The sequence below is a fragment of the Nothobranchius furzeri genome, chromosome 8 (assembly GCF_043380555.1).
Source record: "Nothobranchius furzeri strain GRZ-AD chromosome 8, NfurGRZ-RIMD1, whole genome shotgun sequence".
Classification (NCBI taxonomy): Eukaryota; Metazoa; Chordata; class Actinopteri; order Cyprinodontiformes; family Nothobranchiidae; genus Nothobranchius; species Nothobranchius furzeri.
In genome coordinates, this window is record NC_091748.1 from 55,062,074 (window position 1) to 55,076,532 (window position 14,459).

Consider the following 14,459-nt stretch of genomic DNA (forward strand, 5'->3'; position numbering starts at 1 on the left):
TACTTTTTTCCTCCAACATCATTAGCTTCTATCCCCCCCACCCCCACCCCCACCCCACCCCACACACAAAACTTAAATATAATCTAAAAGTTCAGGCTGAGGTTTATGATCCACATTTTTGCAGAACAAGTAACTTCCTGCGATCTTCCTGTTGCCAGGCAACTATTTCAGATCAGAATATTTTGGGGGGAATTTGATCAATTTCACATTTGGCCTCCCTGATGCAACAGCTAGCGCTACGCTAGTTGTTTATTTGTTTTTAGCCTCACGGCCAGCTCATAAAGTTAAAGTCCCATCAGTTGTAACACACACAGGTGTGTGTGCGAAATTTGTTCTCCGCATTTGAGCCATCCCCTGGGGGAGCGGTGAGCCGCAGACACAGCTGCGCTCGGGAACCATTTGGTGGTTTAATGAGCACGGTGAATTTAAATCATGAAGTAAAATAATTTCTATGAGTCGATCAGTGTTGTAAGTAGTCAAAAGATCATTAGCTTATTAAGATTTAGCTCAAAGTGTGAAGCAGAAGGCAAGCACGGTTAGCCTCTGATGATGATGATGTAACGTTGTTACGTCACCCTGCTGTCAGAGCGGTGCTGGGTGTCAGCACAACAATCTGGAGGAATTAAGATGGAGCATTCAGCTGATGTTCTGTGTTTGTGTCTTCAGGCACTGGGATCCCCCCCCCCCCCCCCCCAATTAGATGCTGCCTTTGTCAGAACATAAAACTAAATATTACGCAGCGAGACGGGGAGCGCTGCGATGAATGTTTAATTGGGTGCTCGGTGTGTTATGTGTTTTTCTCCTTTCATACCTCGGGGGGGGGGGGGGGAAGGAGTATGTGTGTGTTCTCGCCTGGTGATGAGTGTGTGTGTGTGTATCCGAGCCGGTTTCATGTCAGTTTATGTAGGAATCTGAAGCGGCCCCTTTGCTCCATCGTACAGCGCCGCCGCCTCCCGGTTCCTGACGCCTCTCGGTGGAGAGATGGAGCTCCAGCGCCGGCCTCGTTAAGGCCTCCACTGTCTGGCTAATGAATCGACTGTGTGGTATCAGTGCTCCTGGCTGGTGCTCCCACAGTGCCGCTTCGCGCCTCCTCCGGGGGCCTCCCTTCCACTGAGCTCTTAATCAGGAAACAGCCCTAATTACCCTGCCTTCCACCTCATCACCCCCTCCCCCTTTAATTTCTCTTTCTTCCACTCCCTCTCTCTTTTGCTTCTCATTTTTCCTCCGCTTTCTCCACACAACTTTATCTTCACACTCCACCGCCCTCTTCCTTTGTCTTTCTTATCTCGCTGTTTTTCATTCAGCCTCCCTCTTTGCTATCAAGCCTCATGCGTTGAGCTAAAAAAGGAGCAGGAGGGGGGGGGGGGGGGGCTTTCTTTAGTGTTTTTTTTTTATCACAGCAGAACAAAGAGAGCAGTGGTGAACTTTTAGAGTCAAAGGTCAGCCCCAGATGCTGCTGTTGCAAATGTAATGAGGATCGGGTTTAGTTGGCAGGAGAACCAGTTGCTCAATCTGCACAAAGTCCCCCAAAAGAAAAACAAAAACACAGAAAATGCACTCTCCATCCTGTTGCTTCCTGTCCCGGTCCTCAGTACACCACCTCGTACACCGTGGCCTTCTTGTCCCCCGAGCCCGTCACTATGTACTTGTCGTCCGGGGAGACGTCGCAGCTCAGCACAGATGACGACTCCTTGGACTGCGAGGGGTGGAGCCGGAGGAGAGATGGAAGCACAAAGACGAGATGTGATTCATCACCTAATTCTCAATCACACAAGACACACTTTTGCATTTCAAAAACAGTCAGCAATTATTTCCAACCCGGAATCTGCACAGCTCTGGGATGCTGACTCATTCGCCTGTTTCAATGTGAGACATACGTTTTATTTTTTATCTGTGAGACGCTGCCTCATTAAGCAGGTTGGATGGCTTGCAGGAACTGACAAAATGCTGCCTTTTTATTTGCTTCCTTTTCCTCCTCCGTGTCAGAAAGTCAGACCCGTGCACCTGGTCTTGGATCCATCTAGCTCCTTCAGCTCTGCCACCTCCCCTCCTACTGCTCCATCACCATTCATCTTCCCTCCTTTCGCCTCAGACTCTCCTCCTCCTCCTGCCCCTTCCTTCACTCAGCGCTCCTCTCTAAACTTGCACAGCCATGCACAGCGGAGCTGTCAATCGTCAAGGCACCGGTGAGAGGCCATTTCACACCGGATTCCCCATCCTAAACCAAGACGGCAGGAGGTAGAGAGAGGGGCGTCCAGAAGAGAGAGGTGCAGTGACAGGCTAATGGATGGGGCTGGGCTGGAGGAAGAGGAGAGCAAAGAGAAAACACGAGTCCTCCAACATGTGAAGAAGGTTATTAGATATTTCTACCAAAGAAAGTTACAGCAAACTATGTTTATCTAAAAGGAGAAGTTGATGGTTTATGGGGCATACACACACACACACACACACCGGTAGGCTAATGCGGGCGCGCTGACACACAACAAACCTTCTCCTGCTACACTTCTGTGGGATGACGATTTGATTGTTTTACTAGAAAAGCCAGCAAGTAAACGTTTACCTCTCATCCAGACGTTTACATCCACTCACACCACAAACAAGAAATCCAAAAAGGCCCGTTATGCAGAACTGCAGCAGCAACAAGGTGTCATCTGTGCTCCGGTCTTGGGAAGCGTTTATAATGCTGATTCTGTCCCCGTCCCCGATGTCTTTATTTAACGTGTCCCTGTATATTCCGCATCCTTTAACCCAAATCTGTTTCTTCTCTGTGACGTAATGTTTGTTTTCACGATGGAGCGCATAAAGGCTCATGGTAGGCTTATATATTTTATAGTTGACTTTATCTGTAAAACTGCTTATTTTTTATTTATAAATTATTGTTTTGGAATTGTAGTTATTCGCCAACTGTTATTTTAATGATTATAAAGGACTAAGAAGGAAAATCCCTTAAAACATAGCTCCATGAGTTCTGTTCACCAGCCACCGCTGATGTGGACATAAACAGCTTTAACTATAATGAATGATCACAAAGAATGGAAAAAACTAGTAAAGACTTCTATAACTTATGATATCAGCTTTTTTCATGAGAACCTTTTCAATGCAAACGGCAAAAATCATCACAGGACCAACCCAGAGAACCCACGTGTAACCAGAAAGCTGATATTCTAGAAGAAAACTCACTTTTTTATTTAATCGTGTTGAACAAGTAAAGCCTCAAACCTTTAGCTCAGCAAAACAAAATGATTGGCAGAAACATCCAGACAGTCCAAGCCTAATCCACGGCGCTTGCACAGTGGATCAGTGTTAATGGGATGTGCTTTTTCTTCTTTATTTTATTGCTGTAGTTTTATGAAAATGTTTGATTAAACTGAAAAAAGACTGAATCAACAGGCAGGACTGACCCTGAGATAGGAAATAAAAAACATCCAAGGAAGACAAAAAGAAAAGGACACGGCAATAAACAAGGTCAAAGAGAGTAGGAGAAAAGGATAAAAATGGGAAAGAACAGGAGGAGGAAGGACAATACGTGGAGATGAGAGGAGAGAGGACGACAAAAAGTAAGAACAAGAGACGGGTGCAGCTTTAAAGCCAAGCGAGGCGACAGAAACAGGAAAGGACAGCAATAAACCAAGGTGGAGGAGGTGGAGGAGGAGGAGTGGGGCAGCTCTGTAGGACACGGTGAAAGGAGCGAGCGGTTTGGCAGCAGCAGCGTTTGGCATTTGGATAACAAAGAGAGAGAGTCGGCCTTCTCTGTTCAGTCCACAGGGAGAGACAGGAGCCAGTGCCCCACACACACACACACACACACACACACACACACACACACACACACACACACACACACACACACACACACACACACACACACACACACACACACACACACACACACACACACACACACACACACAATGCTCAGCTTAAATAAACCTTCATCTCCCTTCTCTAGTTCCATTCACAGCCAGATGTGCCAGCTCAGCTAAAAATACAAATTCTCTGCATCTGACCGATTCAACAATTACTTTAATGGGGCGACGAACAAGGTGGACTTACACCATAATGTGTGTGTGTGTGTGTGTGTGTGTGTGTGTCAGGACAAAGGACAGGTAGCTGAACTGTTCCCACACCGACGTTCCAAACCTGCATGTGTTCTAGAATAAGATCCCGTCTGAATCTGCGTGAATCGTTAACATCCCGCCCAGCTCTCACCTGGAAAATACTCGCTCCGTATGGTGTCCTCCAAGCATTCAACAGATTGTCTTTTCCTGTGCTCACGAACCACTTTCCTGAGATTACACACACACACACACACACACACACACACGCACACGCACGCACACACACACACACACACACACACACACACACACACACACACACACACACACACCCAGAGTCAGACTTTAAAGAGGCGTTCAGGCAAAATCATAAAGGACTGCGAGTGTTTTGCTTTTGTACCGCAGTAGGCGAACTTGAGTGAGAGGACGCAGCTCTCGTGGAGGTGCAGCTGGTATTTGTCCGGTTTGGAGACGTGCAGGACTTCCACGTTGCTGCTCTCCATCCCCACGGCGAGCCACTCGCCTGTCGGACAGTAGCCCAGAGAGAAGATCTGGGATTGAAGAGGAAACGGGGAGGAGAGGATGGAAAGGGATGTGAAGGGGGAGGAGGACCACGAAGGACAGGTGATTGAAATTGGAGACGGTGAATGGAGGTGATGAGAGTTGTTGGATGTCAGCGACACATGGCAAAGAGTTTGAGTGAAAACAAATAAAGGAAAGATTTAAGAAAGTTAAAGGGCACAGAGGGAAGGTGGCAGATGTAGAGAGATGAAAGGAGATGAGAGAAAGTCAGTACATGTTGGGTCAAAGTTCATCTGACCTGCTGAGGGTCCGATGTAAGTGTGTGAAACCACGATGGTGTTGATGAGGTTTTATGGTTAAACAAGCAGAACAAAATCTGCATTTGCTGAATGAAAACTTAAAATAAGTGTTTTAATAAACTTCACTGATTACTGAGTGTTCCTACCGGTGCGTGCCTGAGCTGAGCTGCCTTTCTGTTGAGTACCTGAGAGGTGAAGTCATGCTGCTGCAGCTGCCGTCCCTCCCGGAGGTCCCAGCAGCGGACCGTGTTGTCCAGTCCACCTGTCCAGAGTTTGGTGCCGTCGTTGGAGATGTCGATGCAGCTGGCCCCGTCGGTGTGGCCCTGGAACTGCCTGTGGAGAACACACACTAGAGCACTAAAACACACATCTGCGTAAACAGAAACGATGCAGACTCCTTTCTGCTGGAGGGGTCCAAACGAGCCTCTCCTGGAACAGCACCCATGCTCCCCGCCCATCAACAAATAATCCAGCCCCCCCCCCCCCCACCACCACCACCACCACCACCACCACACACCTTAAATCAGCACCATCTCTCTCATTTTTCTCTGTCTCCTTTTCTCCTACCCTGCCGAAACCTTGTACTTAAATCCTACTTTATCTTCTTGTTTGTTCCCTTGCTTTTCAATAATTTACCTCCCATTACTCTGTTCCCTGTCCTCTTCTATGCCTCTCTTGTTTCAAACTGACCCGAATTATTTGTCTGATTTCTTGTCTCACCTGACCAGCGTCTGGTTGTGGAGGTCCCAGACGACGATGTTTCCATCGCTGCAGCAGGAGAAGCACACCTTGTTGTCAGGAGAGATGGCCAGAGCGTAGCAGGCCGGGGCAGAAGACGTTAGCTCCGCCTTGATGCGGGGAGTGGGCGTGGCCAAATCCCAGATGGACAACGTGCTGGCCTCACCGCCAACAATCAAGGTTCGCCCGTCGGGGAGGATCTTGCATGAGCGGATGTAGTTATCTCTGTTCTGATTGGGCACAATTAAAAGCCAAAGAACGTTAAAACTTGAACGAAAGAAATATGGAAATTTAAAAGCGTTTATTCCACTTTGTCCTCAGTGATCATGAATAATCCCTGTTGATGCCGAGTCAGGTGTTTTATGAACTCACTCATTTGCAGAGAGAAGTTGTGGTTTGGAAGTACATTTGTATTTTTAAGCCTTTTGGGGTGTTTTGTGTTTGTTTCTGTCTTTTATCGGGTCTCACCAGACAGTCCAGCTGGGCCATGGGACTCTTGCTTCCTGATTGGCTGATGTCCCACACCTTAACGCAGCCTTTGCCTCCGGTGTAAACGTGGCGCGTGGAGGTACTGATGGTGACGGCGCACACCACCTCCCCATGGTTCAGCGTGTGGATCTGACGGGCGTGACGCGGGATTCCCGGACCCAGCAGGGCATCGGGGGGAAACGGCACCGGCTGCATCTGACCGTCCGCGCTCACGTGGAACGAGTAGGCACTGAGACGGAGACAGGAGGAGAATCTAAATAACCTGATTCTTAGGGATGAAAAAGCCGAGGCTTACCAATCAATAGGTGAGCGTGTAAAAGCGACAGGTAATGCAGAAAATTCAATCAAAACACATGAATGGTGGTGGGAAAGTTGCAAAAACTGACATCACTTTAAAAGCTCTCAAACTCGGGTAATATTTTCTCAAAATTCAGGCAATTACTGAGTTCACAGCAGCTGTGAGGGCAAATGCATAATGGCAGATTGTATTAGAGGGCAGGGTCGGTGTGCCACTGCTAATGGTTGATCAATACTGTAGCTGCTGGAAGCCTGAGCTGTTTTATGATTTCAAATTAGGAGCACAAGTATGGATTGCTGCTCTGCAACAGATGAGAAAAACACCACAATTCTTAGGTCACCCTAGACCATATGAGGTACGATGCACAGATTTGATTTATTTAGAGGTATTATCACGAAGTGCATGCACAGGGGAGTTCAAATGTGCTTCCTTAAAAATGTAGGTATACTTCAAAAGATTCTTTCAAAACCCAAAGATGGCTTTAAAGTTTCTGTTTTCTTTAAAAAAAAAACAGATTAAATCACCGACAAGAATCAATCTGATGTGAAAGAAGCATTAGGATGTAAACAATGTTTTTTAATTAGATATTTGAATATTAGCAACTGGTGCTTCCAAAAGCTACATGCCTTAAAAATGTGATCATGTTGAAAGCAGATTTTTGCAGCGAGTTTGAAAATAAAAAAATTCTCCAGAACTAAGACACCCGCATATCATTTTATACTTAAAGCTGAACGACGTAAGAATGGCATCCTGTGCCCCCCCCCCCCCCCCCCCCCCCGCCACCCCCCGCTTTTAATGTCCCTCTTATTTATATTTTGTTTCTTTCCATAGAAGGACCTTTTATGACATCCGGTGCTTTAGTACCGGGACTTTTTTCCACGGCAGGATGACTACCTGTAGTTTTTCTGGTCATTCATTAGTTCAAATCTCCAAGATTTCTAAAACAGAATCATCTGCCTGTCTCCAGGTAAATACCAGCCATCCACAGTCCCCCAGGTTGCTGTCACACACACACACAGACTCTCACACACTCCACACCAGCAGACTGTCTCCAAACATTTTATCCAGTCCCACGGACGCTCCTCGATCCACGGGTCCAACTTTCTTCATGTGGAAAAAGACGCCTCGTCTGCGTCTGCTGCCTGTACAGTATATGTTAGAGGCACTTAACCTGCTGTTGCTCTCCCACTGCCACGTCTGTTCTGCTACACGGCAGACACGCCCCTCCCGGCGCAGCGCCACACACACATTCTCTCTGCGCAAAAGGTGCCGTGAAGCGCGTACAGCACCATCAGCTCCGACAAGAGGAGAGAATTAAAAAGACAGGGCAAACTGGACCGACGTTTTCCGTCATGCCAGAGCTCATACAGGCGTTAATAACTTTTTAATTTTGTCTTCAATAAGTTTCAGTCTAAACGCCATCCTGTCTATGGATGGTAAAGTGTTTATATATCTGGGATTTTGTAGGTAAACTTTCTTAGAAGTGCACTCACATACTGATAACAGGCCATATTGTGTCTGTTTTTGCCACCCAGCCACTCGTGCATGCGCACAAAAATGAAAAAAGATGTCAACATAACTCTCCTTCTTTATGTTTTTTCTCTCCGTCAGTTTTAAAAATAGAAACCTGCAAACATTCCACGCAAACACACACTTAGGGCCTTGGGAGTGAGCACACCCAACGGCATTTGGCAGGGGGATTTCTCAGCCTCCTCCTGAGTGCCGGTGCCCACTTTCAATTTTAAACTGCACTTAGACACTGAGGGCTGTGGGTGCAAGTGGGGTGGTGTGGTGGCATCAGCTGGCATAGGCCAGACGATGCCCGCACTGCCCGCTCACCACAGCCATGGAATACACCTCATCAACAAGCACTAACACTGTATTGGAGCAGGCGGAGGGAGACTAGGGGTCTTAGCACACCTCTGTTGTCACTTGGCTTCAAGGGGTTGGAGGCTAGGAGGGAGATCTGGCCGTCTGGTTGGGGTCTGGGGTTGTGGGTTGCTGGGCTCGGCGTTGGGTGGGAGAGCCTGCTCATCAGCACCCCAGCAGAACGGGTCAAACCCTGGTAACCGGTAATGGTTGTACCCCATGTGCAGCAGTACTGGGACCAGAGTGAATAGGGTGTGTATGGGGAGCATGAGTGGGTGTCCGGCGTGCATTTTTGTAAGTCTTTGGTTGTTTGTGCATGTGTGAGCATGAGGGAGGGAGTGTGTGACTGAGTTTGTGTATGACTGTATATGTCAGGTGGGGCCTTTGACTCCTCCCTTCTCCTGGGACTTCTTTTGATGATATAGATCTTCGTCTCCCCTCCCCCTGCCACACCTGGTGTGGAGTGTGGTGCCTTGGTCTGCCTGAGTGGTCGTGGCTCCCGGATCAGGGGGTTTAAGATTTTTGGCGTCTGCCTGATCAATCCCGGTGGCTGCCTGGTGGGATCTGGGTCCATGGGCTCTGCTGGGTCCCCGGCGAGGGTGGTTGCCCCTGGGTCCCGGGTTGCTGGGTCCCGGGCTCGGCCGGCTGGGGGGTGGGAGGCTGCGGGCTGGCCTGTGTGTGCTTGCCGCTGATATCTCCTGGGACTCTGCCGCCTGCTGGTTGTGGCCCCCCGAGGCGATCCTCTGCGCCTCTCAAGGGGGGCAGGGGTTTTTCTGGTCGCGGTCTCCTTGGGGTCCCTGTGCTCTGGGACAGTTCCTGGATCTCTGGGACTTGGAGCTCCCTCCATCTCCTGTGCATTTTTGGGGGGCAGATCTGTGGCCCCTCACACTCTCTATTGGACGCTTCTATAGAGAAATCTTACATATACAAGCGCGTGTACGCACACAGGTGCTCACAAGGTGTTCTCATAAGTATGGACTTGGGCATGTTGAACAGATATCTTAAGGCTGTAGTTGGCACTAAATGCACTGTGATTTATTATCGTGTGATTGTTCAGTAAAACAATGTTGATTTTATATTTCCTCACCAGGTTGATGCAGTGATAGCTTGCTCCTGTTGTATTGTTGTGTGTCCCTTTTCTGTAGGTCTAGAAGCAGACTCTTGTTCATCATTGATTGTTTATTTCCGTGGACCCCCCCTCTTAAGTTTTTTGAAAAGAGATAAACTGACAATCCTGCAGCCGGCTGAGAAGGAAATCTGTTTCAATGTAACCTTCCTTCCAGCACGATTGAGACATTAAGACTGTTTTCTGATTACTTCACTGTAAAAGTCCCACTTCATGCATCTTTAAATAAATCTCCATTCATGAGGCATTCACACCAGCGGAAATATATCAAGTGCACAATAGATGTATTCACTTACGGCTTTCCACCAGAGGAACCAGGGAGCGAGGAGGACAGCCCTGAAGCTCTCAGGTGAGATCGAGAGTCATATGCCACCTGGTGGGAGAAAATAAATAAATAAATAAATATTCAAGCCTGGCTGGACGAGAATTAGAACTGGTATGAGGTTAAAGTTAATAGGGCTTGAATTCACTTTGATGGAGGAAAAAAGGATGAGTCCAAGAAACTGACTGACCTCTGAGAACTTTGCACTAACAGACACGATCGTGTAGATAAGCACATTAAATATGAAAATACCAAAGAGGAATGCTGAGTGAAAAAGCTAACCCTGTTTCAGCTGCATCATTTATCTTCTCTGAAACCGTTGTTCTCTATGAAAGTGGATTAGGGAAAGTAAACATGACAAGTTTAAGCGTGTAACGAATACGCTGCACTGATATTGACAATGCAGAGCCAATTTATCAAACATTTCAACAGTGAGATGACAGTCGGAGGGGTCGGACCCGAACCATACATCAAACCCTGACAGAGGGGTGAACATTCGGCTCACCATGGGGCTGCGGGAGTAGGCGCTGGCTGCTGCACTGATCTGTGGAGAGAGAGTCAGAGCTCCTCCAAATCCTCCCGGGCTGGCCAGCTCCCCGTTCAGCCCTGCGTGGGACACCACGCCAAAATGAGCCGGGTATGAACCGGGGGGCACAGACATGGGACTGCGCAGAGCTGGGGAGGAAGGGAAAGAGGAAGGAGCGATTGAAGGCTGGGAAGAGAGACCAGGAACAATGTGTAGCGCTCAGTCACAGTCACAGAGGTGATGAGAGGAACTTCCAAGAGAGATGTTCTGTTGTTTTGATCCGAACGACAGATCTGAGTTCAAATAACTGCTGAACAATACAACACCCAATCTTCTGAACAAACATGGAAAAGAGGGATCAGAGGAGATAAAGGGCAGAAGGGGCTAGGTGAAATCTCATCTAAATCAGAAGTTCAGAATTTAGTTTGGTCAACCACATTTATTCTTTTTGGTCAGAAAATAGATTATTTATTTAGAAAAACTAAAGAATAAAGAACATGAACTGTCTAACAGCTTGTTTTTTAAAGTTATGACATCAAAGTTGCTTTTCTGCCCTTTGTCAGTCGAGTCTCACCGAGTGGGTCGGCGCTGCTTGCTGCTTTGCTGACCAGGCGAAGGCAGGAGGTGCTGGGACCAGGAGCTCCGGGGGTAAGAGCCTCACGGTGGGATGGGGACGGCGTGCCAGATTTAGACAATGGAGACTGGGACTTATCCATCTATGGAGAAGTTAAATATGAAAAGTAACCAAATAAACAACATTGGAACAACAATTTAATAGTATTTCGTTGAGTGAGCTTTATTTTAAGGTGCATAAACTCTCCAGCTCAGCTCTTACCTGTGCAGAGTCCTTGGTCTTCCCGGGGGTGGGGCTTCGAGGGTTTGGCGTGGAAGGAGCCTCGCCTGTGCTCGAGGAGCCGGGGAGCTCCTTCCTCAAGGTTTGGGCTCGGTCCAGCCCGTTTCCATGGGGTGAGTGAGGAGGGCTGCCAGCAGGAGAGTTAGGCTCCTTCATGACAAAGAAGATTTTGTCAGATAATCTTCTAAAACCATAAAATTCTTTCCTGTCTTTGCCCATGAAATTTGCTTTAGACGTAACTTCAGCAGATAAATTATGTCATGATGTCTAGCATTACCCCAAATTAACATTTGTTAATTTATCTTAATCACAACAAAACCATCATTTAACATCCAAGCATGGCTTTAACTGTGTTTGGAAAATTTGTTTCTGCATAATTTAGAAATGTTTTTCTAATAAATGGATGACATCATGACTCTGACACAGGGAACAGACGAAATGACTGAGTGTAGTAAAAAAAAACTTCCACTGTTTGACTATTAATGCGACTTCTGAAGGAATACATATTTTCTAATATATTATTCAGTTAAGTTGGATAAAAATGTATTTGCTTTATTTGCAGGAAAACCAGAACACCAGACGGTAATACTTCAATCACTGTTAGGGCCCATCCAAATGTAAGAAAACTTGAGGTGCTACTAATACGTTCTGCACAGAGCAACATTTAAGTTATTATTGCAAATAAAAGCCGCACTAGCTGCATTTACGTGTGTGTGCTTTTTGAGTGCGTGCAGCAAATTCTCCCAGAGCAGAAGCAACATAAACCGTGGCGTCACCGTGTGCACTGGGATTTGTGAACGGACGGAAAGATCAGGGAACATTAGGTGAAACAGCAGAGACTGTGGCTGTTTGCAGCTGCAGCAGAGTGTGGACCTGGAGATAATGCAGCCGTTACAGATGCTTTCATTACCGTTGAGCCGGCGCCACCTCCCCCAGAACAGAGTGCTGGAGTAAGCACATCTCTGAGTCACAGTGATCAGCACAGACGTTTTAGTGCTAATGCACGCACACACACACACACATTAAGATCACCCGCAACCACACAGGTACTTGCATGGTTTACTCATGCTTGTTTGTCTAAAAAGGGTTATATATGTGCAATACATGTTTAAACACATGCATGGATTTTCCTTATAGTAAAAATGTCACACAAACACATTCCTTTCCTTTTTGTTTCATTACTCCCATTTGGCCCCCACCCCCCTTTCTCTCCCTTTGTACCAGTTTCCAAATCACACAAGAGACCTGTTTTGCTTTTGTGTGCAATATCAAGATACAGAGGGCTTAGATGAAACATAGTTTTGTGCACAGCATGAAGTATTTAAAGAACTAAAATATTCCTGTGGCATGAATGGCTTTGCATATATTAAACGAGGCAGACCGCAGTTATCTAATGAGAGGAGGGAGGAGAGGTGAGGGGGGAAAGGAGACGAAGAGAGGAAAGGAGAGGAGCCTCCAGAATGCAGGAGGAGGACAAAAATACACTCTGAGGAGGTAGATGAGAGGCAATGGGTGAAGTATTTGTGAATGCATGCGTTGTGTCAGTGTGTGGGCATGTGTGTGTGTGAACATGTTTCACAAGCGCAGAGCACAAACAGTGGCAGCTGATAATGAGCTTACACAAGAGTTCTTCCTATTTACAAGGAAACTGCAGCGGGCAGCTGAACGCGCTGCATACCTGCCGACTCGCTTCACAGAAACACACAAAGAAGCAAGCAAAACAAAAGCAGCGCAGCTCAATAAAGGATCGTAAAAAAGATGAAACGACTTCTCCATTTGCTTATTTGTTACGATTTCCAAACAAAATCTGTTCAAGTCAAACAAAACAAATAATTCTAAAATTTTGACAATGCGCTGCTCTGATTTGGCTTTTGTGATTTGAAAATAAATCAGAGATGTGGGTCAGATGTTAAACAGCAATATTCTACATAAGTATGAATATTTTATTTGTCGAAACGTATTAGCTGACGTGTGTTAGAGTGGAGGATGATCAGAATCACTGCCTGCAGAAACAAAATAACCACACTTGATCCCTTAATCCAGGACAACTGTGTGTTAATGAAGACAATTTAGCTTCTGTGTGGCAGGAGCCTCACATTTATATTCTAGCATACAGCAACCTTCCTGTATAATGATACATCTGAGACTCAGCTTTTTAATTATGTCTGCTATAATTGTCATTTTAGGGTATAAGCTGTGTAAAATGAGAATAAAAACCAACAGAAATGTTAACGTTGCAGCCAGTGGCTCATTAGGGTGACCATCAACACCAGTCCTGAGAGCACGATCAGATTTAAATTGTTGAATGACAAAAGTAACCCTTGCTTCCTGTTCTTTAGGAGAGAAACTGGTGTAATACTTGATGGTTTTGAAGGGTTTGATGGAAAACCAAGTCCCACAGCAGCGAGAGATGTTGGGTGTATAACTTGTATTCATGTATTCACACCCACACAGCTCACAGTTAAGACATCATCACACTAACATTAGAGGGTAAAAATAAACAAACAAAAAATATATACAAAACATGCCAGTTTAGACATGGAGAGTCTAACTTTCCTGGGCTTGTTTATACTTTTACTGATGCAAACAAAAATAATGACCAAAACAAAAGATGAGTGGGTGACTGAATGAGAGCTTCATGTAAAACTCATCTGTTCAGGCTGGCTTTCACGTGAGTTCCTGCTCATCCTCGTCTTCCTCTAGTTTCTTTTCATGCTGCTGTTTCTGTAAAATCCGTTATTTTTTCAGGCTCTGCGTTTACTTTTTGATTTCTTCTTCTCATTCTTTCCTTTTTTATATTAATCTTTCATTTATTTGTCACTCATTTTTGTTATTATCTTTTAAAATAATGTTTTAAATTGTTATTGTGAAGCACCTTAGGACTGAAGATAGGACTTCTCTTGAGAGGTGCTGTATTTAAAAAAATCCTTTCTTCTTCTTCTTCTTCTGGCATCATTCACTAAAGACTTTCACAAACAAAATGTGCATTAAGTAAAAATGCATATAAAAAGGTTTTATTTGACCAGGCCTATGAGCAACTCTGGTCCTCCCACAGAGTTTGCTCCTGTGGGCTGCAGACAGATGCAGAATACTCCAGTCTGGTAAGACAGACAATCTTTGTGACTTCATTAGAGCATCAGAGATGTTATGGCTGCTAAATGTAGCTGAGATGAGAAGAACTAATATCAAACCAAGAAGACACTAACATTTGAATTCTCTGTAGATTTAATTTAGTAACTCTTTTCACGTGTCTGAGCAGAACCTCCCTGAACCATCTACAGGTGGTTCAGAATGCCTGTGCTCGGCTTCTGACCAAGTCCTCCAAACACACCCACATCACCCCGCTTCTCCTCCAGCTT

General features: G+C 46.1%; 1 protein-coding gene across 3 annotated transcripts in view; it reads right to left on the reverse strand.

Moving 5' to 3' along the window:
• Window positions 1–1,425: 1,425 nt before the first annotated feature.
• tle2b (TLE family member 2, transcriptional corepressor b) overlaps window positions 1,426–14,459 on the reverse strand; it is a 113,129-nt gene continuing 100,095 nt past the window's right edge. For all 3 annotated transcript variants that reach the window (XM_070554130.1, XM_070554129.1, XM_070554131.1), the window contains 10 exons: window positions 11,083–11,250; window positions 10,822–10,963; window positions 10,227–10,396; window positions 9,696–9,772; window positions 6,086–6,335; window positions 5,600–5,847; window positions 5,065–5,212; window positions 4,459–4,609; window positions 4,210–4,286; window positions 1,426–1,696 (listed from right to left, as the gene is read on the reverse strand). In XM_070554130.1, coding sequence (XP_070410231.1) covers window positions 1,589–1,696; window positions 4,210–4,286; window positions 4,459–4,609; window positions 5,065–5,212; window positions 5,600–5,847; window positions 6,086–6,335; window positions 9,696–9,772; window positions 10,227–10,396; window positions 10,822–10,963; window positions 11,083–11,250 — 1,539 coding nt within the window. In that variant the 3' untranslated portion in view covers window positions 1,426–1,588. The remainder of the gene's footprint in view (window positions 1,697–4,209; window positions 4,287–4,458; window positions 4,610–5,064; window positions 5,213–5,599; window positions 5,848–6,085; window positions 6,336–9,695; window positions 9,773–10,226; window positions 10,397–10,821; window positions 10,964–11,082; window positions 11,251–14,459) is intronic.